Source organism: Heterocephalus glaber, unplaced genomic scaffold, assembly GCF_053883595.1.
Source record: "Heterocephalus glaber isolate CG9 unplaced genomic scaffold, H.glaber_assembly_v1.0 deba00001610, whole genome shotgun sequence".
Taxonomy (NCBI): Eukaryota; Metazoa; Chordata; class Mammalia; order Rodentia; family Bathyergidae; genus Heterocephalus; species Heterocephalus glaber.
Window position 1 is genome coordinate 23,971,745 of NW_028258381.1, and position 27,530 is coordinate 23,999,274.

Sequence of the window (27,530 nt, forward strand, 5' to 3'; positions counted from 1 at the left end):
CATCCTTTTAGAAGCAGCACCCAGACTCTTGTCCCTTGCTGGTCCTTGCTGTACCTCAAGGCTCTCCTTCCCCCATAGCCCTGCTACTACCTCAGGGCCTTTGCACGGTTGGCCTTCGGGACAGGGTCTTGCTATGTAGTTCAGGCTGGCCTGGAACTTGCAGTGATCCTCCTGCCTTATACTCTGGAAGGCTGGGATTACAGATGTGTGCCGCCATGCCTGTTTTGGAGACTAATTCTCAAGTGTCCAGGACACTACCTGGCACACTGTAGATACAGGATGAAGGTGTGGAGAACAGACAGTGCCAGGAAAGAGAAGGGAGGAGCAGTTTGGGTTGGATCTGCCAAGCAACAATGGTCGGGTGGCAGTTTGGGGGACCCAGGGTGAGGGTGTTTGGGATTTACTTCCTGCCATGAAACCTGAGCTAAGAGAGGCTGAGGGTTCTGGGGTTCACTAGCCTGGTCCAAGGCAGCTGCTGTGACACATACTGGGGTCCCTGAAGGATGGAAGCGCGTCAGTACCCACTACCAGGGCTGGAGAAGTCGTTGTTGGGCCTCACGCCTGGCTGCCCTGATGAGACCTTCCATGGGCTCCACTTGGCCCCAGAGGCAGTGGGGACCCAGCTCCAGCCACAGAGATCATCTAGGGTATTAAAGCTGCAGGTTTGCATCACGTAGACTGAGGGAAGCAAGGAAGGAAAGGACCATGCGACTTTCTCTGAGAGGGGGCAGCCCAGGAAAGGACAGCCAGGCTGGAGTACTAAGCCCGAGTTCCAGCTTCCGACCTGAGCTGAGCCACGGCACGCTTTGGGGCCAGAAGTGGCCCCGCTGCCTACCAGCTGTGTCCCTGACACCTGCTCCTTACTCTGTTCAAGCTTCCGTTTCCTCCTCTATCAACTGGGCACAACAGTGCCTGGCATGTGGAACTGTAAATCAGGTCCTGAGTGTGGAGAACCCAGCCTGCTGCCTATGCTCAATGAGTCTGGTCCCCTTCACCCAGCTCCCAGAATTTTCCTTCCTGTGAATTTGCACCTCTTGAATCCATAATGTCAGCCTGGAGAGCTTGGTCTGGACGGGCTAGGGGAGCCGTAACGGCAAGAGTGACCTCAAAACCAGGTTTTCCTGGAACGGAGGTCTTCCTCAGATGTGAGATTCTCTCTTTTTTCCTTTTTTTGGGGGGGTGGTGGTGGTACTGGGGATTGAACCCAGGACCTTCGCACTAAGGTACATCCCCAGTCCTCCCTCCCTCCTTCTCTCTCTCTCTCTCTCTCAACTTTGAGACAGGTTCTCGCTAAACTCCCAGGTAAGACTCAAACTTGCAATCCTCCTTTCTCAGCCTCCCAAGTGCTGGGTTTACAGGCCTGTGCCACCATGCCCGACCTGACTAGGACTTTTTATGCTAAGACAGAGATGGCCCAGGGACAGCCAGGCTGGCTGGTCCCTCCAGACCAGGTGTCCGCACAGCTCTTCTTGGGGTGAGGCTGCTTCCGGGGTCACAGGGGTGGGGCAGAAAGGGCCAGCAGCCTCCACTCTGGTGGCTGGGGCAGCTCTGCAGGGGATCAGGGAGAGACAGCACACAAGGCAGGGAGGGACAGGGACTCACCCCGATGGCAGGTACCCAGATGGATGGACAGGGCATCCAGAGAGATGTCTACGTAGGTCGTGCTGCCCCTCACTCCCTCAAATATCAGCTGTGGGATGGGGACAAGGGGATTCCCGGCCCTGTGAGGCCACAGCTTTGTCCCTGTGCCTCTGCTCCCTGAGGTCAGGTACACCCCCCCACCATGGACCCCCGACCCCCAGCTTCCCACCTGGCTGGGGAGGGTGAGGTCCGCGGGGATGGTGACACTGGTGGGCATCCAGGAGGGGCTGTGGGTGTTCTCGACTTTCCAGAGGTCTTTGCTCTGAGCTACATCCTCAGCCCTTTTTATTGATTTACTTGCTTTTTTCCTTTTTTTTTTTTTGCTTACTTTTATTTTGAAAGTCTTGCCAAGTGACCTAGGCTGGGCCAGAAGTTCCCATCCTCCTGCCTCAGCCTCCCAGGACTGTGCTTCTCTGCCATTCTCTCTGCCCTCTGTTGCCCAAGGGCTGTCCTTTGCACATTCATTCCTTGTTTATATCGTCACCCTGCCCTGAGGGCACCTACAAGGCCACCCCTGGGCTAAGGGCCTGGGATTGGGTGCCAGAACAGGGGTCCTGAGAAGGGAGAGGTGGCCCGAGCAGGCCTGGTTCCAACTCACAATTGTCCTTGGAGTTCGGAGCAACCGATTCCCAGTCCAGCAGCATCTGTGTACTTGGGTCTGGCCTGGAAAAAAGCAAAAATGGGGGCCGGGGATGTAGCTCAGTGGTTTCACTGCCTGCTGCGCAAGTGCAAGGACCTGAGTTCGATCCCGGTACCAAAAAAAAGCAAAAATGTCACTCTTGTCACTATCAAGAATTCTAAAATGTGATCGTGAACCTTCAAGAGCCCACTTACCGGTGATTTTTCCTTTGTTCTCCTCCTCATCAGTGTTTGAGCAGTAAATGTAAGCTACCTGTCTTCCAGGGTTTGGAGAAGGCCATCCACAGCCTTCTCACCTCATGTTCTTACTGATTTCCTAAAACATGTCCCCTCCCTGATACCTCTGTCCCTGAGGCTCCCTCCCCCAGATGTCCCACCTGCTGTAACTCAGACCAGGTGGCCCCAGTTCCCTGTGAATTCTGTGAATGGGAATTCTCATTTGCTGCCTCAGTTTCCACTCCAGGGGTCTCTGTCCTTCGAGTTGAGGTCTTCTCCTTTGTAGTCCAAGCTTTCACCCATACTGCAGGGACTTTACGGTCCCAGTTGTCAGCTGGTGGGGGGTGTGCTGTTTCCCTGCCACACTGAACCCCACAAGGAAGATGGCCTCAACCCTGCAGACTTCACAGAGAAGCCCTTGCCTGCCTGGCCAGTGAGGGCCACACAGAGCAGCGCTTTATTTTTGTTGTTGTTCAAATTCTACTTGTTCAAATCTTCTCCACCCAGGCTCCAGGTGACAAAGCCGTCCGTCATTTGGGGAGTTGTTTTTGTTTGTTTTTGTAGTACTGGGATTAAACTCAGGGCCTTTGCACTGAGCTACATCCCCAGCCCCTTTTATTTTTCATTTTGAGACAGAGTCTCAATAAGTTACCAAGTTGCCCAGGCCGGGTTGGAACTTTCGATCCTCCTACCTCCACCTCCCAGAGTGCTGGGATCACAGGTGTGTGCCACCACGCCTGGCTTCATTGGTCATTTCTTGCTGCCTCCTGCTTGAAGTCTCACCTTGTGGAGGGCTGGACCTCTGTCCTCCAGCCCACCTCTGCACCTCGGTTCTCCCCAGTTGCAGGCCTGGGGCTGTGTAGCATTCCCCCCTATAGCTTGTCAGCCTCCCCTGCCCATCAGGCTCCCACCTCCCTCCCCAGGTCTCTGTGCTTTTCCTCAGCCTGCCTGTGCCCTCTGCCCTTGTCAGAGCCACCCCTAGCCGCCCCTGGTTCTCAGCTTACCTGACAGGAGCAGACCCGTGGCCCTGGTCCCAGCCAGCTCCCACCAGCAGCACCAGAATCCAAACTGGAAAAGCCATGAGGGACTTCAGAGACTGCCCTTGGGGAGGAAGGAAGGCACAGTGAGGAGCCTGCGCCACCCTTTTCTATCCAGTACTGGGGATTGAACCCAGGGCCTTCGCAATAAGCTACCATCCCAGCACTTTTTATTTTTTATTTCAGGAATTTTGCTAAGTCACTAAGTTGTCCAGGCTGTGCTGGAACTTATAAATCTACCTGTCTCAGCCTCCCAGAGTGCTGGGAAGAAATTATCATTATCATTATTACTATTTTGTGGTACTGGGAACGAACTTGGGACCTTGTGCTTGCGACGCAGGTGGCAGAACCACTGAGCTAAATCCCCGGCCCCAAATTATTATTTTTGTTTCTTTGTTTTGAGACAAGGTCTCACTTTGTAATTCAGCCTAGCCTTGAACTCACTATGTAGCCCAGGCTGCCCTCAAACTCACAGGAATCCTCTGCCTCAGCCTCCCAAGTGCTGAGATTACAGGCCCGTGCCACCACGCCCAGCAAGAAATTATTTTAAAAGAGAAAAACACACAAGAAACCATCCCAGACCCAAAATACTCAAGTATGATGCCTGCAGAGATGTGTGGGAGGCCCCTCGGGAAATTTGAGACTATCAGGGGTGAGGGGAGGATCCAAAGCCCTCGCGAGGCAAATCAGCAAGGCATCCAGCTTTCCAAGGGCAACCACGGATTCCGAGAGGCGGCGGAACACTGCCTGCAGGATTCCGGCAGACAATCCTTTCAATCCCAAACTTCTAGGAAGGGCAATAGTAACTGGCGGGCCAAGCAGAGAAAGCGCTGAACACAGCTGTGGGCAAAGAATTGCAGGAGAGGGGCCGGGGATTTAGCTCAGCGGTTTCGCTGCCTGCTGCGCAAGCGCAAGGACCAGAGTTCGATCCCCAGTACCAAAAAAAAAAAAAAAGAATTGCAGGAGACAGTCACTGAGGACTGAAAAGAGGTTCTACTTCCAGAGTGAGCATCGAAATACTCACATAACTCGGACGTCGTAAAAATCTCTTGCTTCTGTCCCTGGAGAATAAAGGTTGGCTGGAAGTTAAAACAAAAACCTGCATCATATTGACAAAAATGTAAAATATTAAGAGTTGGACAGCATGAAGATAGACACAGTCAAGTACTCTGATGGTAAAAAAGTGTCTGTTGGACCCTCTGGGAGGCTGAGGCAGGAGGATGGCAAGTTTGAGCTCAGCATGAACAATGTGACGACTTAGACAATTAGTGAGAGCCTGTATCAAAATAAAAAGTAAGAAAAGGACTGGGGATGTAGCTTTGTGCAGAGGCCCTAGGCTCAATCCTCAGTACTGTAGGAAGGAAGGGAGGGAGGGAAAAAGTATGTGCTGCATGCTGGGTGAGGTGGTGGATGCCTGTTGTTTCAGTCGCTGTGAAAGCTGAGGCAGGAGGATGACAAACTTGAGGCCAGCCTGGGCCACATAACCAGAACTTGTCTTCAAACAAAACAAAACAAAAAAAGTATGGTGGAAAGCTATTTGACACTGTTACGTATGTTTTTCTTTTTCTTTTCTTTCTTTTTTTTTGATTTTTGAGACAGGATGTCTCTGTGTAGTTCAGGCTGGCCTTGAACTCACTATGGAACCCAGGCTGGCCTCAAACTTTCAGTACTCCTCCTGCCTCAGCCTCCCAAGTGCTAGGCTGGGGCCGGGGATTTAGCTCAGTGGTTCTGCCACCTGCCTCGAAAGCATAAGGTCTTGAGTTCAATCTGGTACCAAACAAAAAAACAAAAAAGACACAACCAAGTGCTTTAATTACAAAAGCAAGAAATAATAAAGCTCTGTAAACAAAAAAATAAAAAAGATGACTTGACAATAGCTATTGCATTTCTAATGTCCTTATTTTAATTTTTCTTTTTCATTCTTTTCTTTCTTTTTTTTTTTTTGGTACCAGGGATCGAACTCGGGTCCTTGAGCTTGCTCAGCAGGCGGGGAAACCGATGAGCTAAATCCCCAGCCTCTTCATTCTTTTCTTGAGATGTGGTGTCACTATGTTGTTCAGACTGCCCCTGGACTCCTGAGGTCAAGTAATCCTCCTGCCTCAGCCTCCCTTGTAGCTGGGGTTACCTGCACACATCAACACACTGGACAAATGTGTACATCAATGACCCAACATCCCTTTCCTAGGACTCTTCCCACAGGATCACGTGTACATTTGTGCAAATGATACCCACCTTAAAGGTGTTAGTTGTGGTATTGTTTACAGTAGGAAAAAAGTCTTTGAGAGGACTTTAATGTTTGTTAGTAGACATGTGGTTAGTTTGTAGTAAGAAATATAATACAAGTGCTCCTCAAAAAATTAAAACTAGAATTATCATATATATTAGTCAGCTTTTGTGTTTCTGGAACAAAATACTGACACATAACTTCAAGGAAGAAATGATTTATTTTGGCTCATGGTTTTGGAGTCCAGCCCATGGTGGGGCTGGCTCCAAGGCAGAAACATCAGGGCAGAAGGGCAGGGTGGAGGAAAGCTGCTCAGTTCCTGGCAGCTGGGAGGCAGAGAGGAGGGGAAAAGCCAGAGAGGGAGAGGACAGGCACCAGATTTTGTCCCCCAAGGTCACACCCCATGATCCTCCCAGACACACCTGCTTGCCAGTCTCCCAGGCATCTCTCAAACTAACCAGGTTGACAGTCAGGATTAACCATCCCACCGTAAAACCCAGCATTCTACTTCTGGGTATATGGCCAAAAGATTGAAGACAAGATCTGAAACAGGTGTTTGTACATGTGTGCTTTTAGTCCTAACAGCCATGAGGTGGAAAAAACCCGGGGGGCCAACCAGCTAGTGAATGAGTAATCCACACAAATACATATATGCACATACAATCAAGTAGTATTAGCCTGTAAAAGGAAGGATGAGCTGAGCGGGTAGCTCAGTGGTAGAATGCTGGCCTAAAATACACGGGCCCTGGGCTTGATCCTCAACAAAGCCAAAAAAAAAAAAAAAGGAAGGAAGGAAATTCTGACACAGGCTATAATGCTGTGCTGAGGCAGGAGGATCTCAAGTTCAAGCCCAGCCTGGGGAACTTGGTGAGTCTCTGTCTCAAATATTTAAAAAAGTGAGGGGGCTGTGTATGTAGCTCAGTCCAAAGGGCCTGGATTCAATTTCCAGTGCTTCCCCCCACCAAAAAAAATAACAGCAGTCACCAGGAGCCAGGAAGGGAGGGAATAAGATGGTGCTGTTTAACACAGTACAGAGATTGTTTTGCAAGATGGAAGAGTTCTGAACTTTAGGGGTATAACTCAGTGACAGAGGATGTACTTAGCTTGCCGAGGCCCTGGGGTGTGACCCCCAGCACCAAAAACAAAAGGAAAGAAAAAGAAAAGGAGGGAGGGAAGAAGAAAGAAGGAAAAAAGAAAAAAGGAAAGAAAGAAAGAAAGAAAGAAAGAGAAGGAAAGTAAGTAGTTCTGGAAATTTCTTTGATTCTCCTGCCTCAGCCTCAGGAGATGCATGGTGGTGATGGTTACTGAGCAACGAGAGTGTCCCTAAAACCACTGAAGTGGTTAAGTTGCTAAATGTTTTTTTCCTGGTACTGGGTGTGGAACTCAGGGCCTTGTGCTTGCTGTGCAGGCAGGCACGGTGCCACTGAGCTACATCCCTGGCCCCTAAATGCTAAGTAATGTATATTTCACTACAGTTCATAAATAACTTTTTTTTTTGGTACCAGGGATTGAACTCAGGACCTTGCGCTTGCGAGGCAGGCGGCGGAACCATTGCACTAAATCCCAGGCCCTCATAATACTTTTTAAAAAGCATCACTTGACATTATTACTTGGTAATATGATACTGTTTATTAAAGTCTATTCATGATTAAAAAGTAGGAAGAAAAGAAACCGTTGTAGGTACATCTGTATATTGTGATAGTAGAAAAAGCACCTACACATATTATTCAATGGAAGAAGTGAGTCACAGGAAAACAACATGTATGGTGTAGCCAGGGATTTAGCTCCATGGTTTCACTGCCTGCTGTGCAAGCGCAAGGACCCGAGTTCAATCCCCAGTACCAAAAAAAAAAAAAAGGAAGGGTGTAATACCATTTATATAAAGTCCCCAATGAGAATGGGGCATATGTGTGTTTATTTTATTTATTTATTATTTATTTATTTATTTTTGGTACCAGGGATTGAACTCAGGACCTTATGCTTGTGAGGCAAGCGGCAGCACCACTGAGCTAAATCCCCAGCCCTGCTTCTTTTTTTTGGTACTGGGGATCGAACTCGGATCCTTGCTCTTGCGCAGCAGGCGGTGAGACCACTGAGCTAAATCCCTGGTCCATGTTTTTTTGCTTTTTTGAGTCATGGCCTCACTATTGTAGCCCAGGCTGGCTTTGAACTCATGATGATCCTCCTGCCTCAGCCTCCTGAGTGCTGGGATTACAGGTGTGTGCCACCATGCCTGGCATGTGTGTTTAATACATATAGTCGTGCCTCACATCATCTGCCTATATGATGCTCATCCCAAAGGATTATAAGAGGTGGGAAAATTTCCTATGGCCTAGTGACATGGTAGCCATCCTAGTGTCTTAACGTCTCAGCACCACACATTACTCACACGCTTGTGGCAGTCCTTGTGGAAATGAAGCTACACAGTGCCGGTTGTGTAAAAGTATACGTAGCATGTGAGGCCCTGAGTTCCATCCCCAGCAGCCCAAACAAACAAACAAGCAAACAGTTTCCAGTCACTCTTCAGTGTGATACCAGCTCCAACTCCAGCCAGCCCGTGTGTACTTCGTGTCATGTCGACACGAGGAGGCCACCTGCAGTGGCTGACTACACCATCTAGAACTGTGTAAGTGCGCTCACTGTGTGATGTCCCAACAACGAAACTGCCCGATGACGCATGTCTCAGAACACAGCCCCTTGTTCAGCACACAGGGAAAGGCAGAGAGGCCAGACTAGAGGGACATGGAGCGCGAGGACGGGGTTGGAACCCAGAGCCTTTGCACTGAGCTACATCCTCCCTCTTTACTTTTTACCTAGAGCAGGATTTACTAAGTGGTTAGGTTGCCCAGGCTGGTTGAACTTGGACCCTCCTGCTTCAGCCTCCCAGAGTGCTGGGACCACATACAGGCTTGCGCACCACCCCTGGTCCAGGCCTGCTTGTATCAACTTCCTAAACGGCAGTTCTGCCTAAAATCTCAGCCAGAAGGGTGGGGTTGCTGCTTTTTAAAAACCCGCTGAGGGTGGGGCGGTGGCTCAGGGTGGAGCACGTGGTCAAGGCCCTGGGTTTGATTCCCAGCACCCAAAACAAAACAACAGCCCTGACCCCTTCTTCACACACACAGCTCACGGGGCCGGAGGGTGGGGTCTGGGCAGTGTGCTGAGCTGTCCCAGGTCCAGATTTCCTGACCCACCCCGTGCAGGTGTTCCCAAACCTTCCATTTCGTTCCTTCTCCTCGGCAGCCCACCCCCACCCCCACTGTCAAGTCTAGGCTGTGGGCGGTAGGCAGGCGCCCGGCCTTTCCCTGGCCATTGTTCCAAGCTGTCCGCCAGGGGCCAGCGAAGCCTTGCACAATGCCTAGGAGGAAAGTCCGAAAGGCCCTTTGTAAGCTGGGTGTGGTGACACACACCTGTAATCCTAGCTACTCAGGAAGCTGAGACAGGAGGATCCCAAATTTCAGGCCAGGCTGGACAAACTAGTGAACCTGTTTCAAAATTTTAAAAAAAAATTTTTTTTGAGGGCTGGGAATGTAGCTCAGCATGAAAGCGAGATGCAAGGGTCCATTCTGAGGGGAGAGAGCCCTGGGCCTCCTTGGGTCCCATCCCAAGCCCTTATGCACCCCTCAGCCATGCTAGGTCAGCAGAGTAGTGAGCAGAAGGGACAGGGCCGGGAGACGGTTAACCCAGGGAGGAGCAGCAACAGTGGTTATTGATGTCCAGCGCCTCCTGGTTGGGCAATAATAAGTCCTCTGATGGCTGCTCTTACTGACCTCCCTGGCACCCCAGCGCTGGGCGGTCACAGCTTCCAGTTGGTCTGGAGGTTGGCGTGATTGGAGCTCAAGGCAGGACAGAAAGTTGGAGGTGGTCCGCTTGGTTCTGCTTTTGGGGGAGCCGGGGACAGAGCAGAGACCCGGAGACTTGATAAGCTTGGGAGCTGCAGGAATATAACATGAGGACTGGGATTTGGGAAAACGTGGGAAATCACCCTAGAGTACAGGACCCTCCACACACGTGTCTTCAGGTACTTTCCTCGCCCTTTCCAGGCTTTCATTCCATTTGACAAAGGGAGGGAGATTATATCAGCACAGTCAAGGTTTTTTCAAATCAGAAATCTACATGTGTAGTTACATGCATGATTTTCTTCCTTTTTCTTTTTTGAGATGTGCTCTTATTTATGTTGCCCAGGCTGGCCCTGAAGTCTTGGGACAAAGCAATCCACCTGCCTCAGTCTCCCAAGTAGCTAGGATTATAGGCACCACCACAACTGACTTAGTGATTAATTATTTTTTGAGGTACTGGGGACTGAACCCAGGGCCAACTGCACTGAGCTACATCCTCAACCCCTATTTTATTTTGAGATAAGATCTTCCAGGGCCAGGGATTTAGCTCAGTGGTTCCACCACCTGCCTCGAAAGCACAAGGTCCCTAGTTCGATCCCTGGTACCAAAAAAGAAAAAAAAAAGAAAGAAAGATCTTCCTGAGTTACACATGTTGGGCTCAAACTTGTGATTCTCCAGCCTCAGCCTTCAAGGGAGATTACAGGTGCACACCACCACGCCTGGCTAATTTTGAACAGTCAAGAAGGAAGTTTACAGACCTTTGGATGTGACTCTCATAAGCTGAGGAACTCCACTACTCTGGGTTTTTTTCTGTTGCCAATAATCTATAACATCACGGTTTTATGGTAGAAGAAGCCTTTGACCAGCTTGTAAGAATATCACCAATACTCAGTTTAGAGTCCAATGATGAAAAGATCCCATTTAACTAACTCAGAATGAGTATTCATGGGAAGGACTCAGGTGACTTGGGAGCCAGCCCCAGGCAGGTGGGTTTGGCCGCTCTGCTGATTGGCTGGAGAGGACCCTGGCTCACGGGTGGGGTCGATCGGCCCCTCCCTGGTGGCTTGGTGGGTGGATGGTGGGCTCCTGCCTCCTCCTTTGCACACTGGGGACCCCTTTCCATCGCTCCCTTTCTTGTGGGGTTAGGAAAACAAATGAGGAAATGCCAAGAAAACTCCTTGTAAATCACTGAGCTCCTGCAGCAGCAGGCAACACCATCACACAATTAAATAACCCTGAGTCTCAGAACTGCAGTGCGCTGGCTCCCGTCCCTGCTAGGAAGTCAGCAGAGCTGGCTCGGTCACTTGCCTAGTGGAACTTAGCTTGCCCGTGTGACAAATGGGGGTAACACTTAGTGTACGCCTGCTTCGTGTCGTTAAGATGAGAATCACAGCCAGTCATGAGATGCCAGAGATCCAATGCGACATTAATTATCAACATCACAAGCATTATCAGAGAAAGTTCCTTCTCTGCAGGACCCTCTGAAATGAGGCCACACCCTGCCGTGTGTCTGGGCCTCTCTCAGCCAGACTCTCTCGGCCCCCTGAGCTTCTCCACGCTGTGGCCCTTTTCTTCCCAGGCCCCACCTCAGCACTCAGTCACACACCAAGCGGACTGGGTCTAATTTAATGCGCTTCCATCTTTTCTCCCCAGGGGACTGTGCGCTCCCGGACGCTGGCTATGTGTGGCACAGACTGAGTGTCATGCCACATTTTCTGGCGCTGGGGGCAAGGCTTGGCATTCCACAAGTGTGGAATGAATGAATGGTGTTTTAAATGTCTCCAACACATCATCCCAGCACACTTGGCCCATGGGTGGTCATAGATTTCTGGTTCAACAGCTACAATTTTTTAAAATTGAAAGCAGTAAGAAGCCTGAAGAGAAGTAGAGAATAAAGTCAGTGACCCTGAATCCTGGGGAGAAAAAAGAGCCAGCTACTCTGGGCTGGGATGCCTGTGTCTTAGGCAACAAATCAAGCTGAGGGGTGGACAAGACTTTGGAGTTATGAGTCCTAAATCTTTTGTTCAGGCCCCAGCTGTCAATTGTTATCTGGATTCCTTGGACTTAAGAACAAGCCTGCCAGATCCAATTTCACCAACCTAAGGGGAGGTTTGTCCCTTACTGACCCACAGCAGTGGAGAGATGTCAGATGTCACTTGTGGAAACCACATTACAGATTTGTATTGAAATGCCAGGGGTCAGAGACCTCAGGGATTCTAGAGCTTGTAATTTCTCTGGCAGTTCCCAACAGTGCCTGAAGAGGGCACTGTAGCCCAGGAGCAACCGTAGGTGGCCACGGGGAAAAATTGGGGGGGAATCTTCCTCCTTGCCAGGTCCTCTCACCTCAGCTCAACCTTTCTCTCCACCTCCCCAACACCTGGTAAATGCAGTACCCTCCAACTTCTAGCTTGCTTTTAGTGTTTGTTCTTTCTTCTCTCTCTCTCCTTTCTTTTTTTTAAACTTTTTTTTTGTTTTTGAGACAGGGTCTTGCTATGTAGTTCAGGCTGGCCTTGAACTCACCAGGTAGACGAGGCTGGCCTCAAACTCACAGCAATCCTCCTGCCTCGGCCTGCTGAGTGCTGGGACTACAGGCATGCATCGTCAGGCCTGGCCTCTTTCCTTTAAGCCAGTCCTGGAGCTTAAACCCAGGGCCTTGACATCAGGCTATATCCCCAGCCCTTTTTATTTTTTATTTTGAGACGGGGTCTCACTAAGTTGCTAAATTGCCCAGGCTGAGCTCGAACTTGCAATCCTCACACCTGTTGTTTTTCCTGCCCCAGACTGCAAAACACTGTCTCTCTTTTGCTTATGTGCAGAGGTACAGACTGACCTCTCTATGTCATTTTAGAAGCAGAAAGACCAGCTGCCACATACACGATAATGGCCAGGGGTCCTCACATGTGGCATCTTTTTCTGGCTGCATGGGTCTCTCCTGGGTGACACTTCCTTTCTAGGTGAAGCATTACTTCGAGGAAGGAATCAAGTCATTGCCAGAGTCAAGGGCAAAATTAGAAGTAGAATCAAGAGTGGAGGCTGGAGTGAGCATGGTGGCACATGCCTGTAATCCCAGCACTGGGAGGCTGAAGCAGGAGGATCCCAAGTTTGAGCCCAACCTAGGCAACGTAGCGACTTAGCTATACTGTCTCAAAATAAAGAGTAAAAAAAGGCTGGGCATGTAGCTCAGTGGGGAGACCCGGAGTTCAATCAGATGAATTCCTCCCACCCTGCAAAAAAGGGTGGAGGTTGAGTTTCTTGGCCCTGAGGTCCATGCCCGCCACCCCAGAGGAGTAAAGGGGCAGATGGGGATTACCTGGGAGGAAGAGCAGATGAGGGAAGGAGTGAATGGGGGAATTGGGGATCCTTGTTTTCTTGGCCCGGATAAGTTACTTTGCTTCTTCCTCTGCTCAGTGGGAACTGACGGGAGTGGCAGCAGGAACGTGTCACAGGGTTGTGTGAGGAGATATAAGGGACCACCGGGATGGCACCTGTCACAGAGCAATGTCCCAACAAGACAACTGCCTGTGAAGGTGGCTCCCGCTGTGCCTGTCTACCTGACCTTCTGCAAGGTGCACGTGGGCCTGAACGCTGACAGTCCCTAGGCCACTAGATTTAAGGGAGGATTTTGTGCCAAGCTAGGAGGCTGATGCAGGAATGTGGCATGACCCAAAGGGGCCAAGAGGAGGGGCAGGGAATAAGGGTCTGGTAGCCCCTTTCCAAAGGGGGCCCCCTCCCAGCTCCGGTTTCCTCGATGGCAGCCTTGATTGTTGCGGCGGGCTGGCAGCTGCCCACTGAGGGACAGCCTTGACTGGGGCCTCCTTATTGACCAGCGTGGGCAGAGCCTGTGGCCTCGGGCCCAGTGGGGTCAGGAGGTCACCCAGGCCATGCGAGGCAGCACGTAGGGCCCAGCCCCCTCCATCTCCGGCTTCCCAGATCTGACGCCCCGCTGCCAGGATGGGGAGAGACTGGGGAGTAGGGGCTTCTGGGAAACAGACAAGCCAAGAGCCATGTTGGTGGATTCAGCTCTTACCAGTGAGGTTTAAAAAACACAAACAACTTGGACACACACTCCCACGAGAGCCAGGAGCCAGCCCCATCCCATCTTTCTAGCTCCCACCACCCCCATTGTCCAGTGGGCTCTGTGGCCGTGGGAGTCCCCGCGAGACCTGGAGAATTCATGTTTGCCACCTAAATTCTCCACTCCATCCTGTCCCTGCGTGGTGCCTGCAGAAAGAAGCATCGCCTCCAGAGCTTGTGGCCGTGTCACAGTTCTGCAGGGCACCGAGTGAGGTGGGGCAGCTCCCCAGCGCAGCTCTGCCGAGTTTCAGGCCAGTCTCTGCATTCCTCCTGCTCTGGGCCTCAGGCTGGGCCTGTGACACCCTTAGAGCTCAGAGCTGAGCTCTGGACAGTTTCTCTGGCCCGAGATGTCATCGCCGGCTGGCACTGGAGTGTCCGTGTGACAGGCTGGCGCTAGGGAGACAGCCCCTGGGGGGTTGCGAGTGGCGGAGGGGAGGCGTGGCACAGGCAGCAGCAGTGGTGGTGGTGGTAGCAGTGGTGGTGGACGAGCCTGGGGGAGGCACCTGGTCACCTGTCCCCTCTCCTGCAGGCCTCCCCTGTGTACAGCTTCAGTTTCCCCCGGAGGAAATTGGAGTAGACCCGGAAGAGTTTGCACAGAGAATCCACAGTGAATGTTCGGAGTGGAGCAGGGGAGGCTGCATCTGGAGGCAAGATGGGTTCTTTCTGCCAGGGGAGAACAAGAGGTTACCATGGTGCTGGGGACCCGGATGGAAATGGGATCAGGGACAGAATAGGAGGGGGTCATGGAGAGCACCAGTATTCCTTGGCAGGATTCTCTTCCCCATTTTTTTTTTTCCTTTTCTTTTTGCAGTACTGGGGATTGAACTCTGGGCCTTTACACTGAACTACATGTCCACCCTTTTTGTTTTTTGTTTTGAGACAAGGTCTTGCTAAATTGCTAAGTTGCCCAAGCTGGGTTTCAACTTGCAATCCTCCTGCCTCAGCCTCCCAGATTACAGGCATGGTGCCACCACACCCAGCCCTTTTCCTCTGTCTTACAGAAAGGACAAGTGGAAATACCCATGTCCCTCCTGCTCACCTGAGCCCCCAACATGCGGAGCAGGGAGGTGAGGCTTCGCAGGCCGCTGACCGCTTTGTCCACATGCAGCCGCAGGGTCTCTGACGGCTGGGAGGAGTTGGCCAGCAGGGCCTGGCCCCGAAGGATGGCTTCTGAGAGCAGTGCCAGACCTTGCCACACCTCTGCGGCTCGCTGCCCCACCTAGAGGAGCAGAGACTTGGAGTCAGCTGTCCCATGTCACCTCCTCCCTCTCCCCGACCAGTGCAGCAAGCTGAGCAAAGAGGTTTGCAATAACGTTCTTTGAATGAATGAATGAATGAATGAGCAACATCTTTGCTACTCGGTTTCTTTTTTCATTCCCTTCTACCCTGGCAAAGACACACACACACACACACACACACACACACACACATACACACACACATACACACCCCAAGAGGAAGAGGAAGGAAAAGTTTTGCTTACCTCCATCCTCTTCCAGGCATAGAAGTTCACTTTGGTGTCTGGGACGGTGATGTTCTCACCTAGGCTGCAGCTTTCCATGCAACTCATCTGAAAAGCACAGTCGGGGAGTCACATCCCCAGGGGCTGTGGCTCTTGGCCCTTGGCCCAGAGTGCTCTGGCTTTGCCCCCTGCCTAGCTTCCAGGCTTGCTTTTGGGGGCACCAGATTTATCTTGGGAGAGTTGGGTCTGGCTTCCACCTCCACCTTGAACCAAGTACCAGGCTCCTGGACCTGGGAGGAGACCCTGGGAGCCCCAAGAGTCAGTCCCGTGGAGTGTGCCCGGGAGGGGACCTCACCGTGACGTTCTCGGCGTCCTTGGCCTCCAAGATGTACCTCTCCAGGACTCTGCTGTCACAGATGAGGCGTGGGGGGCCGTCCAGGGGGGCTTGGAGGCCCAGAGGAAGCAGCAGCAATGACAGCAGGAGCCAGGTAGGACTTTCTAGAAGAGAGGCAGGCTGAGAGTGAGGCCGGGTTCTGCCCCCAGCCAGTCCCCGCCAGCCCGGCCGTGCGAGCGCACAGCCTTCATTCAATTCCGCCGCGCGCGCACCCCACCCCCCGCGCCCGCCCGGCAGCTACTTCTCCGGTCAAACTTCAATCCCAGTGCGCGCCAGAGCAGATCTCGCCTGCTGCTCCAGGACCCAGGTATCCGCTGGTGGGCTTGCTCCCCACCCACAGACCGGCGCCTCTCCTTCCCGGACTCTCAGACCTCGTCCCCGGCTCCGGATCAGGTTTTGACCATTCCCAGGGACCCCGAGGTCCTGCCGGGCACGTGGAGGCTGCCCCACCCCCCTTCCCCTTTCGCGGGTCCTCGGCGAGCCGCGGGTCCTTGAACCCAGCCCGCCGGGCCGGCAGCCCCGGGGATAATCCCGCCTCCTCCCGCAGCCCGCGAACACTCACCGAGCGCCCCCATCTCCGCGCCTGGCGGGGCTCTCAGCGACCCGGGGCTTGGCCGGCACCCACGCCGGGAGCCCTCATCCCGGGAAGCTCGCTGGGACAGGGACACCCCACTGGCCTGGAGGAGAGGGTCACGGGCACGTCGCGGCCGCCCAGCCGGGGGTCGGAGGAAAGCGGGTCCCGGAGGACGGCGCGACACAGCGACCGGCCAGGGTTGGCCTGGGGACACTGCGGCTCCGGCGGGGGTCGGGGCTGTTATCAGCCTGTGTGCGTGCGCCGCGGGGGTGGGGGTGAGGCTGTGTGCGTGAGGGGTCGCCGGGGGTGGGGGCCACGCGGGGTCACAGCCAGGGGCAGGACGCCTGGGTCGGGGGTTCGCGGGGCCGGGGCAGGGCTGCCGGAGGCGCGCGTGCAGGCACGGGGCGCTCTGGGCCGGCGGCCGGGGGCCGGGGTCCCGGGACGGCCGGGATACCTGGCCCAGGGCTGGGGGCGCTGGTCTGGGAAAGAATGGGGACCCGGAGCCCTGCCCTGGGGTGGGGGCTAGGAGCGTCCCAGTCTCGGGCAGCCGCTCAGGGCTGCGGGGTTCTCGGGTTCTGGTGGAATCGCTGGTCTGGAAGCCTGGAAGCAACTGGGCTGCCTTCCTTCACAGTCTCTGGGCGCCGTCTAGAAACCACTGTGGTGCACGTTGAGGAGTTGGATGGGGTCAAATGGAGCAAGGAAATTGGAGTTCTTCTCCTCCCCAGTCCTCAGGTCCTCACTTCCTAGGACCCTGAAAACCCACTGGTACCTGATTCAGGACACTCCTGTGCTGTGACATCAGCTTTTTTTCCCTCTTTCTTTCTTCTTTCTCTCTTTCTTTCTTTCTCTCTTTCTTTCTTTCCTTTTTTTTTTTTTTTAGACAGGGTCTCACTACACATACCACACTGGCCTTGAACTCACTATGTAGCCCAGGCTGACCTCAAACTCATGGTGATCCTCCCGCCTCAGCCTCCAGAGTGCTAGGATTATAGGTGTGAGCTTTTCTTTTCTTTTTTCTTTCCTTCCATCTCCCTTCTTTCTTTCTCTCCTACCTTCTTTTCTTCCTTCCTTTCCTCTTTCTTTCCTTTCTTTCTCTTTTTTTGCTGCTGGGGATTGAACCCAGGGCCTTTGCACTGAACTACATCCTAACCCCTGTTTTATTTTGAGACAGGGTCTCACAGAGTCACTAAATTGCCCAAGCTAGGCTCCACTTGTGATCCTCCTGCCTCAGCTTCTCAGAGTGCTGAGATTACAAGCGTCCACCACCATGTCCAGTTGACGTCCGGTTTTTTGACCTATGATATAGGTAACCTGCTGGTGAAATTCTTACAAGCCTAGAACTTGAGCTGATCCCAGGAGTGCTGGCAGTTGGGATTTGCAGCTTAGCTTTTGTGGCTTCTGGAAGCTTCAAGGCAGAGGGGCAAGCTCCTTGAAGCAGGCTAGCTGGCCTCTCAAACCTTAGAAAGTGGCCTCAACCCAGGGCTGGGGATTTAGCTCAGTGGTTCTGCCGCCTGCCTCACAAGCACAAAGACCCAAGTTCGATCCCTGTACCAAAAAAACCAAAACAAAACAGCCTCAACCCTTGAGCCTCAGTGTTCTCACCTGTCAAATGGGTGTGAGGAACGTACCATCCTTACCTCACTTAGAGGTCATAAAAATCAGCAGTCCTGGCCCAGGGATTTAGCTCAGTGGTTTCATCGCCTGCTGTGAAAGTGCAAGGACCGGAGTTGGATCCCCGGTACCAAAAAAACCAGCAGTCTTACAAACGCAGAGGTTATAGCTAGTCCTCTGTGCTCTACCCAGTCACATAATATTAGAGCTATCTTACGTGTGCATTCGGTGCTTACTTTGTTTCATGTTTTATTTTTGCTGTGCTGGGAATCGAACCTAAGGCCTGGTGCACGCTAGGCAAGCACTGTGCCACTGAGCTGCACTCCTTTGTGCAAGACACTTTGCAGGACAAAAAGAGATGCTGAGACCTAGCTAGCTCCGGCGGCCTGGAGTTTGTAGCATGCGAGGACTGCGATGACTTGGTTACCCAGGGCAGTGTGAGGGCTGCAGCCTGCAGAGCTGCTCTGTGCAGAGAGCTGGAAGGAGGCGCTGCCTCCAGCTGGGGGAGGAAGACGGATGGGATGAGCAGGATGCAGCTCTGAAGAGTGGGCGGGGTTCCAGAGGGAAGAGGTATGAGGGTGGGGGCCCAGCTCTCAGAGTTGAGGGAGGGTCGGAGATGCGGGGGAGAGCAGGAGCTGAGGTCAATGTGGCTGGGGAGGAGTCAGTTATGAAGGGCCTTGAATGCCACCTTGAAGAATTTGGATTTCTTTTTTAAAAGGTAGGAAATCATTCATTCATTCAAGAAATTTTTTTTTTAAAGAAAGAAATGTGTATGGACTACATACTCTGCCAGGGACCCTGGGAGAGAGCTGTGAACCACACAGACAGGAGTGGTGGCTTGCACCTGTAATCCTAGAACTCTGGGAGGCTGAAGCAGGAGGATCACAAGTTTCAGCTCAGACAGGGAGCTTATCGACTTAGTGAAAAGACCCTGTCTCAAATTAAAAAAAAAAAAAATTAGAAGGGCTGGGATGTAGCTCAATGTAAAGGCTCTGAGTTTAATACCTATCCAAGTACTGAAAACAAAATAAGAACCCCCTCTCCCCCCCAAAAAAGCTCCAGGGAGCAAAGGCCATGAAGGGAAATGAAGAGTTTGCAGTTTGTCACTGAGGCAGTCAGGGATGCCACGCTGCGGCGACCTGCTGGGGGGTGAAGAATGGAGCCATGGGGCCCCAGCGGGGAGAGCATGACCGAAGAGGGTTATGGAAAGACGGAGAGGCCCGTGGGAGACGGGGCTGGGAACGGCCGGCTGGACGAAGGAAGACCCGATGCCTGCCTTGCGCTGCCCTCCGCTCACCTTGGGCCTGCTCCGGCCTCCCCTCTGAGCCCAGTGCAGCTGCGGGCCTCGCACATGCGCACACGTCCACACGCATCTGTGTGTGCGCTGTCCCGGCCCCGCGCCCCTCCAGGCTCTGCTCCCCAGGGCCCCTGACTCCTGCGTCACTGTCCTGACCTGACCACGGAGAGGGGGCCAAGGCAGAGGGCTGGGGAGGACACAGCCAGAGGAGAGGGAGGGGACTGCCGGGCCAGGGACTCGTTCCCCCCCCTCCTGCCACCAGAGGGCCCGGAAAGGGCCTGGCCCCCAGCTCTGGACGCTGGAGCCTGCGGCACAGGGTGGCTGTGCTGCTCAGGTGGTTTCCCACTAAAGAGCCTTGTTCGTGTCACCCCTACCTCGATTGTTCGTGTCACCCCTACCTCGAGCAGGAACCTGCTAGAGCTGCCCGTCCCCTCACAAGCCAGACCGCGGATCCTGTCACCTACCTCCTTCCAGTGCACCCTCCTGCTGTGCCCACTCCCGTGGCCTCCATCACAGGGGCTGAGCTTGGTGCTGGTCATTGCTCAATCTGTGCCCTCTACCTGGGTGACCCTCCTACTCACCCCTCCTCCCCAAAGCCTTCCCAGGCCACCAGTGTGAAGTTGCCTCCTCCCTCATGTGTGTATACAACGTAGGTTTCTCCCTGGTGGGGCCACCATGTCCATCTGTCAAAGTTGAGCGCTGTACAACTCCAGGAGGTATTAATAAAGTCTCAGCTAGGGGCCGGGGATTTAGCTCAGTGGTTCTGCCTCCTGCCTCGCAAGTGCAAGGTCCCGAGTTCGATCCCCAGTACCAAAAAAAAAGAGTCTCAGCTAGGACTGGTTCCCTCTGCGGTAACACCACATGGGGGCCCTGATACAGAGAGCAGAGGAGAGCACACGGCAGATCTCGGACCCCTTTGTGCCCACTGAGAACCCAGCATGCTGCCCTTGTATGGCCCTTCATGCCAGGGAGTACTCGGTTTCTGAGCTGGCGGCCACGGAGCCAGGCTTGAAGGGGACAGTTGTGAGGAGTCAGTGGCGGGGGTGGAGGTCACTTCCATACCACACACCCCTCCTGGCAGCCATTTCAGGTCGAAGATCCAAAGAGAAGCAAATTTATGGCCACCTGGAGTTGTCCTCGACCCCAGGCAGTGCCGATCCCCCGCTCCTCCCCTCCGAGCAGCAGCTGCTCCTCTCTGCTCCTCTCGGAGCTCAGCCAGCCACCCCAAGACCTTGTGTGCTGGGAACCGAGGCAGCTGAGGGCCTGCGAGGGTGTGAGGCCGGGAGGTCTCAGCCTTGGGGAGCCAAGGGAGAGCGCTGGGAAGGGATTCCTGCTGAAAACCCAGGGAAAGTCCTTTACCAAGACAGTTTAGAGAAACTGAGGCAAGGGCTGTTTTCTTGGTCAAAAAGTAGCCAATAGAATCAGACATCTAGGTTTCTGTTCTCAGCAAGTAGCTCTGTGACCCAGTGGCTTAAAGGGACTGTCAGTGAGCCAGAGAGCTTAGATCCAAGCCCTTCACCTGCCAGGTCCCCAAGTTGCCCAGGTGACCTTATTTCTGAGCTTTACTTATTTATTTTTGTGACACTAGAGATGGAACCTAGGGTCCTCACATTGAGCCATTGAAAAAGAATTTTTTTTTTTTGGTACCAGGGATCGAACTCAGGACCTTGTGCTTGCAAGGCAGGTGCCATGCCACTGAGCTAAATCCCTGGCCCAAAAAAGGTTTTTTAAAAAATTTTGAAACAGGGGCTTGCTAAATCACTAAGTTGCCCAAGTTGGGCTCAAACTTGGGATCCTCCTGCCTCAGCCTCCCAGAGTACTGGGATTACAGGCTTCCACCACCATACCCTGCCTCTGAGCTTTTCTGTAAAAATGATAATAAATGCTTCCCAGGGCTGGTGGGATCATTACCATACTCTGGGCTTTATTATTTCTCCCACTTGTCCTTTGGCAGCCTGGAGACCAAATCTCATGTATTCCTCTGTGTTCCCCTAGCATCCTCCACTCTTCCCTCTCGGGAGCTGGGGACAGATTCACAGCACCTTATCTCTGGTACCGTAGCTGCCCCAGTCCTGTAACTTGCTAAAAAAAAAGTCATCAAGGGGCCGGGGATTTAGCTCCTGAGTTCAATCTCGGGTCCTAGGCGGGATGTCAACTAAACAGAGGGGTGGGCATAAGCACCTGTGTGGACTGCCCTTAGGAGAAGCCCACCTGGAACCCAGTGGAGTGATATGGATCCCAGCAGATCCGGGACGCCAAGCTTCCTCAAAGCCTGGGGCCCGCAGGGATCTCTGACCCCACCAATTCGAGAATCCCCAGTGACCTCTGCCTGAGGGAAACCTCTGGGCACATCTGAGACAAACTCCACAGCCTCATAGACCACTTTCCTCACCTTGGCGCTGGAGTCCTTCAAGGGAGGCTCCCACAGCACGGAGCTATGGGCCCCTAGCTCTAGAACTCCATCTCCTGGTCGGATTTCTGCAGGGAGTACTGGACCACAGCCTGAGGTTCTAGTTCACAGGGGTCACGGAATGGTATTACCAATCCCCTTCCCATAGGATCCATATAAAATTAGAAAGTTCTAAGTTTAAAAAAGCTCTACTAGGGCCAGAGATTTAGCTCAGTGGTTCCGGTGCCTGCCTCAAAAGCACAATGTCCCAAGTTTGATCCCCGTACCAAAAAAAAAGCCCTACTAAAAATAAATAAATAAATAAGTAAATAAATTAAAATTTTCAGTCTGGGGATTTAGCTCAGTGGTGCCGCCGCCTGCTTCGAAAGCCCAAGTTCCCAAGTTCGATCCCCAGTACCAAAAATAAATAAATACATAAATAAAACATTTTTTAAAATTTAAAAAGCCCTACTGATGAGCAGGAGTACACCTCAGTGGTAGAACACTGCTTGCATACTTAGCATGCATCAGGCTTGGGGTTCAATCCCCAGTACCAAAAAAGAAAGGAGGGGAATCCCTACTGGCAATACAAATGGGGGAAATTTTCACTCTCAAGAAAGGTCTCCTGGGCCAGGGATTTAGCTCAGTGGTGCCACCACCTGCCTTGCAAGCACAAGGTCCTGAGTTCGATCCCTGGTGCCAAAAAAAAAAAAAAAGAAAAAAGCAAGGTCTCTGGAGGTGTGTGGCTGTGAGTATAAAAAGTTTCATTCTGTAGCTGGGGATTTAGCTCAGTGGTTTCACCACCTGCTGTGCAAGTGCAAGGACCCAAGTTCAATTCCTGGTACCAAAAGAAAAGTTTCATTCTGTAAAGAACAAGAAACTAGAGACATTTATAGCTAAATGGATGCATATTGAAGCCATACTCTTAAGTGATATAAATAGGACACACATGTGTAAATACCGAATAGTTTCTCTGGTGTGAGAAACTGAATGAGGATTAAAATGAATAACTGATAATGTGAAATAGGAAGAAAAGGTCCAAAGGGAAAGGGGAAGTGGGAGGAATAGGGGAAAGGAAAGAAGGGAAAGGAAAAAATATGAGAAAAGGAAAAAATGGAAACAAAGTCTTTGTAAATAGGGAAGGGTGGAGGAGTTGAAGGAAGGCAGGGGAATGGGGAAAAAATAAGAACCAAGATACATCATGTAAAGGTACAAGTTCCCAATGATAAATGTAAATGTGTTGTATACCTGAAATGTACCAATAAAAGAATTTAAGGGAAAAAAAGTTTCATTCTGTTAACATAGGACTCAATGACTTTTTAAGGATTCTGAAGAAATTCTACTGGGCTCTTTCTCTTTGGAGGAATACAGTCCAAACTCTACTCAAGGGCAGCTTATAGCTGTCTTAGACATACTTTTCAACATCTCAATTTAGCAAATATGTTTCCAAATTGTTCATGCTTCACTAAGAACTAATGAGTTCTAATAACTTGTATCCCGTTTTACTCTTTTTTTTTCTTTTCTTTCTTTCTTTTTTTTTAGAGACAGAATAATGCAGTGTAGTTCAGGCTGGCCTTGAACTCACTATGTAGCCCATGCTGGCCTCGAACTTATGATGACCCTCCTGCCTTGGCCTCTCCAGTACTGGGATTACAGGTATGTACCACCACGCCCGGCTTCCTGATCCCCTCATGTGTTTGTTCATGACCTGCAAATCGTTTTAGCCCATTTGGGGAAATACATTTGTCTTGCAGCAGATGAGATTCTCAGACTCTGAGCTGGAAGGGTGGGGGGAAGGCCCACCCCTGCCTGCCTACCTCAGACACAGACAATGGGGTCTTTCGAAGACACACAGCCTCCCTACAAAAGGAGGAGCAGGAGTCCTGCACCCCTCTGGGCTGCCACCCACCTGAATTCATCAGGGACTCACCAGCTCTGGGATCAGACAGAAAATCACTTCATGAGGTTATCTTGGCTGTTTTATAACTAACTCCCCAGTCACCTGGAGAAAAAAAGATCTATCGAGAGCAGGCTTTGTAAAAAATTAGCCTTTTCTTATTACAAAAACAATATGTGATCATCAAAGCCCAGGAAAACACAGCTAACCCCAAACAGACAGACACCCATACTGTGTAGCGCTGTAAGAGCCAGGGAACCGGCTCCTGGGGGGTGACCCGCACCTCACCCCTCATCTGTGCAGCTGGACATCTGTTCCCTGAGGAGCTGCATTCAACAGACACTTGTCCTGTTCCTCCAGCGTCTCCAGGTTTGTGGGACTCAGAATTCTCCCCCAGCTCCAGATGAGCAAGCCCCAAGAACTCACTTGGGACAAAGTGCTGGGCCCAGCAAAATCAAATGTCGGGCAGAACCGCCCAGATGTGTGAGTCCAACACACTGAATCATCTTTCTTCCCTTCTCCCTACCCCATGAAGAAGCCTGAAACTAGCTGCATGTGGCAGCACATATCCATGCCAGCTGAGGCAGGAGATTGCAAATTTTGAGCCCAGCCTGGGTGACTGAGTGAGACCCTGCGTCAAAAAATAGAAAATAAAGGGCTAGGGATAGAGCTCCATGCAAAGGCCCTGTGTTCAATCCCTAGTACACCCCACCCCTCTAAAAAAGCCTGAAACCCTTTCTTAGCAAAATGGCTTCACACTAACAATAATAGTCCTTACCTCCCCACCTCCCCCACACACCCCAGTTCTGGGTATCAAACCCAGAGGTTCTGAACCACTGGGCTATGCTGCCAGCTCCTTTTATTTATTTATTTAGAGACAAGTTCTTGCTATGTAGCCCAGGCTGGCCTCGAACTCATAGTAATCCTCCTGCCTCAGCCTCCCAAGTGCTGGAATTACAGGCATGCGCTCCTGCACCTGGGATCTCCAGTTCCTTTTATTGTTTAAAATTTTTGAGACAGTCTCACTAAATTGCCCAGTCAGGCCTCAAACTTGCCATCTTCCTGCCTCTGCCCCTAGAGCAATTAGTGGGGATTACGTAGCCCTCATTCTCAATTGAATCCTTACTATTGCTAGAAGAGTTTCAAGCAACTCTCAAAACATAAAAAAATGTCTTTGAAAATCTATCTTTCTTGGCTGGGCATGGTGGTGCATGCCTGTGATCCCAGCATTCAACAGTCTGAGGCAGGAGGACTACATAGCGAGTTCGAGGTCAGCCTGAACTACATAGCGAGACACTGTCTCAAAAACAAAACAGAATGGAAACCTGTCTTGTTTCCCATCAGACGTTACAAGACCAGCAGTTCACAATCCTCCTGGCACACCTGGTGCCCCACACAGATCCTTCCAAGTGGCAGGTGCTCAGTAAGTGCTGTGGATAAGCATCTGGATTGGAATCTGGCCCCTGGGGCTGTTTCTGAAGTAGGAGGTCTTTTCCCCTTCATGGAGGCAAGCAGAAGAGAGGCCCTGTGCCTGGACACACCTGTTCCCAGTCCCTCTCCCTGTGGCTAAGCTTGAATGGAAGGCACTTGGGAAAAGCCCTAGGGGAAAAAAATAAAAAATAAAAATAAATAAATAAATAAATAAAAAAAGAAAAGCCCTAGGGGGTGGGAGCAGAGGCTGGGGCCAGCATCCTTGCAGAGGTCTCTTGGGGGAGACAAGGTTCCCTGCACCCCCTGCAGACACAGCAGCTTTGTTCACACCCACTGCCACCTCTCCTACCGTGGTGACATTAAGGCTGTTGGTGCGGAACCACGCAGAGGGAAGCTCCACTGGCAAGCAGCAAGGAAAGATGGAGTAGAAACAACAAACACACAGGCTAGAGTGGGAGCTGCCAAAACAAACCGAGTGTGAAGGGCTGCCTGCCACCACCTTGGCCGGGCCCAGGCTGTGAGCACGGAGGCAGAGCTCATACGTGCAGGGAGACACACAGGCCATCCAGCTTCCTGCTGCCTCCCCACACTGCTACTGGGGGTTTGTGAGGAAGGCTGATGGAGGCGGTGGCCCAAGAGCAATGTTAGCAGCCTTGTCTCCTTCAGTTCCCCAGTACCTCATTTTCTAGCCAGCTTGTGTCCCTCTAGTCCCTGAACACACCCAGGCTATTTGTGAATCCCCCCCTTAATCCCTCTGCCAGATTGCCTTCCTCCCTGGTTTCTGTCTGGCAAACTCCTATTCATGCTTCAATACCCAGATCAAGGGTGAAGCCTTTTGGGAGCCCACCAGCAAGCTAGGCCTTTCCATCTCCCCATTTCCGTATCACAGCTATTGTTATTTCTTCCACATCTTATAGGAAAAGTCTGTGTCAGCCTTTCCAATTAGATGATGAGCTTCTCACATGAAGGAGCCACGTCATATATACAAGCCAAAAGAAGGGATTTTGGTAAATTAGGAGCTGTTATTTTCAGATTTAAACCAAATTACCTTTATAACTAGAGTAAAATATAGTTACTAACCCTTAGGGGCTTTCAAACTCTTTTTTGGTATTGTTATTGTTTCTTCTTGTTTTTAAATTTTTGTTTTTGGATTTCTGAGATAGTCTTGCTATATCGTTCAGGCTGGCTTTGAACTGACTGCTTAGCCCAGGCTTGCCCCAAACTCATGACAATCCTCCTGCCTCAGCTTTCTGAGTGTGTGCTTTTTTGTTGTTATTGTTTGTTTGAGACAGGGTCAGTCTTGCTATGCAGCTCAAACTGGCTTTGAACTCACTGTGCCGCCTAGGCTGGCCTCAAACTTTCGATCCTCCTGCTTCAGCCTTCCAATTGCTGGGACTACAGGTGTGGCCACTATGCCCAGCAAGGCTTTCAGATGCTTGTGACCTCAATCAACAGTAAAAATCACAATGTACATCCTAACTGGTACAATGTGCACACAGTTGTCCCTTTGTATTAAAGGGTCACTTCCGGGATGACCCTGTGGATACCAAAATCCAAGGGTGCTGACTTTCGTTATCTACAATGTATTTGCATAGAACCCACCACACTTTCCTATACACTAAACCATCTGTGGGTCACTTACACCTAACACAATGTAAACACTACATAGTTAATACACCATATTGTTTAGGGAATAATGGCAAGGAAAGAAGTCTGTATATGTTTAATACAGAATTTTCTTATTTTCAACTAAATCTGAAGATCCACAGCTTGAAGACACAGAGCACTGACTGTATACTATCTACCTAAAAAAGCTTTGATAGAACATTACCATTTAAATTGCAATTACTTTTGTCTTTTTTTTTTCCGGTACCAGAAATCGAACTCAGGACCTTGCACTTGCCAGGCAGACACAGCATCACTGAGCTAAATCCCTGGCTACTTGTCTTTTTAAAAACAAGACTGAGACCCAATATATTGTTCTGAAGGCCTACAAACAGTCACTACACCCCTTTGATAAACAATGCTTCAGATAACTCTGGTTTCATATGAAAAATCTGGTTATCCTGTGAATATCTAGACAAGAAAGCATGGACTAGCTGTTAATTATTCAGGGAGAGACGTCTTAATCCCACTGAATAGCCCAAGCAGAAAGGCACCAAAGGTTCTGCAAAACAGCTGCCTGGGAGCCATTTGGACCCTGCAGAACCAGAAATTAAAGTCAAAACTCATTTCCTCCTATGGAGCCTGACATTATAGTGGCCTCAAAGTCTCAGTTCAAATCTTTCATCTTTATTTTTTTAAATTTATTTTTGAATTCATCTTTAAACTTTCACTTTTCCAGGGCCTGGGAACTATCACCAGAAAGAAGCCCAGTGAATCCTGAGCGTTACAATCATCCCAGCTGCATCTCAGCAAAGGAATGGGCACTTTACCTGCCCAGTCTTGACAAATGTTCAGGTAGACATTAGGATTGTCCGGCTTCAGGACTATACTAAACAGTTTGTTCTGCTAGGAATGCTGGTGCATGCCTGTAATCCCCACATTCTCGGAGGCTGAGGCAAAAGGATTTAAAGTTCAAGGCCAGCCTGGAAAGCTCAGCGACTTAGACCGTTTAAAATAAAATAGGCTGGGGATGTACCTCAGTGTGGGTTCAACTCCCAGTTCCGGAAAAATCAAGCAACAAAACCAGTTTGTTTTATGTTACACTATCTTCAGTATAATCTAGGGTCTCTGTGAAGGCCCGAAACATCAGGGTTCCCCTCCAAATTCTAAATACTTATTAAAGTTTCCTACTCTCCCTGGTCA

The 27,530-nt window shown here is 51.2% G+C and overlaps 2 protein-coding genes and 1 long non-coding RNA gene across 3 annotated transcripts in view; 1 reads left to right on the forward strand and 2 right to left on the reverse strand.

Moving 5' to 3' along the window:
- Positions 1-13,599, reverse strand: part of Zan (zonadhesin) — a 44,802-nt gene extending 31,203 nt beyond the window's left edge. The window contains 4 exon segments of the mRNA XM_087196533.1: positions 526-678; positions 1,603-1,690; positions 1,811-1,903; positions 13,468-13,599. Coding sequence (XP_087052659.1) covers positions 526-678; positions 1,603-1,690; positions 1,811-1,903; positions 13,468-13,599 — 466 coding nt within the window.
- On the reverse strand, positions 13,539-15,654 carry Epo (erythropoietin). The gene is made up of 4 exons (XM_087196378.1): positions 15,485-15,654; positions 15,151-15,237; positions 14,707-14,886; positions 13,539-14,330 (listed from the first exon to the last, which is right to left on the reverse strand). The coding sequence occupies exons 2-4, from the start codon at positions 15,235-15,237 to the stop codon at positions 14,175-14,177; spliced, it is 423 nt and encodes a 140-aa protein (XP_087052504.1). The 5' UTR covers positions 15,485-15,654; the 3' UTR covers positions 13,539-14,174.
- Positions 15,655-15,740: 86 nt separating this feature from the next.
- LOC147822653 (uncharacterized) lies at positions 15,741-27,396 on the forward strand. Its single transcript, XR_015445477.1, has 3 exons — positions 15,741-15,830; positions 22,937-23,050; positions 27,067-27,396. It is a non-coding gene; the product is annotated as an uncharacterized LOC147822653 (long non-coding RNA).
- Positions 27,397-27,530: the final 134 nt, after the last annotated feature.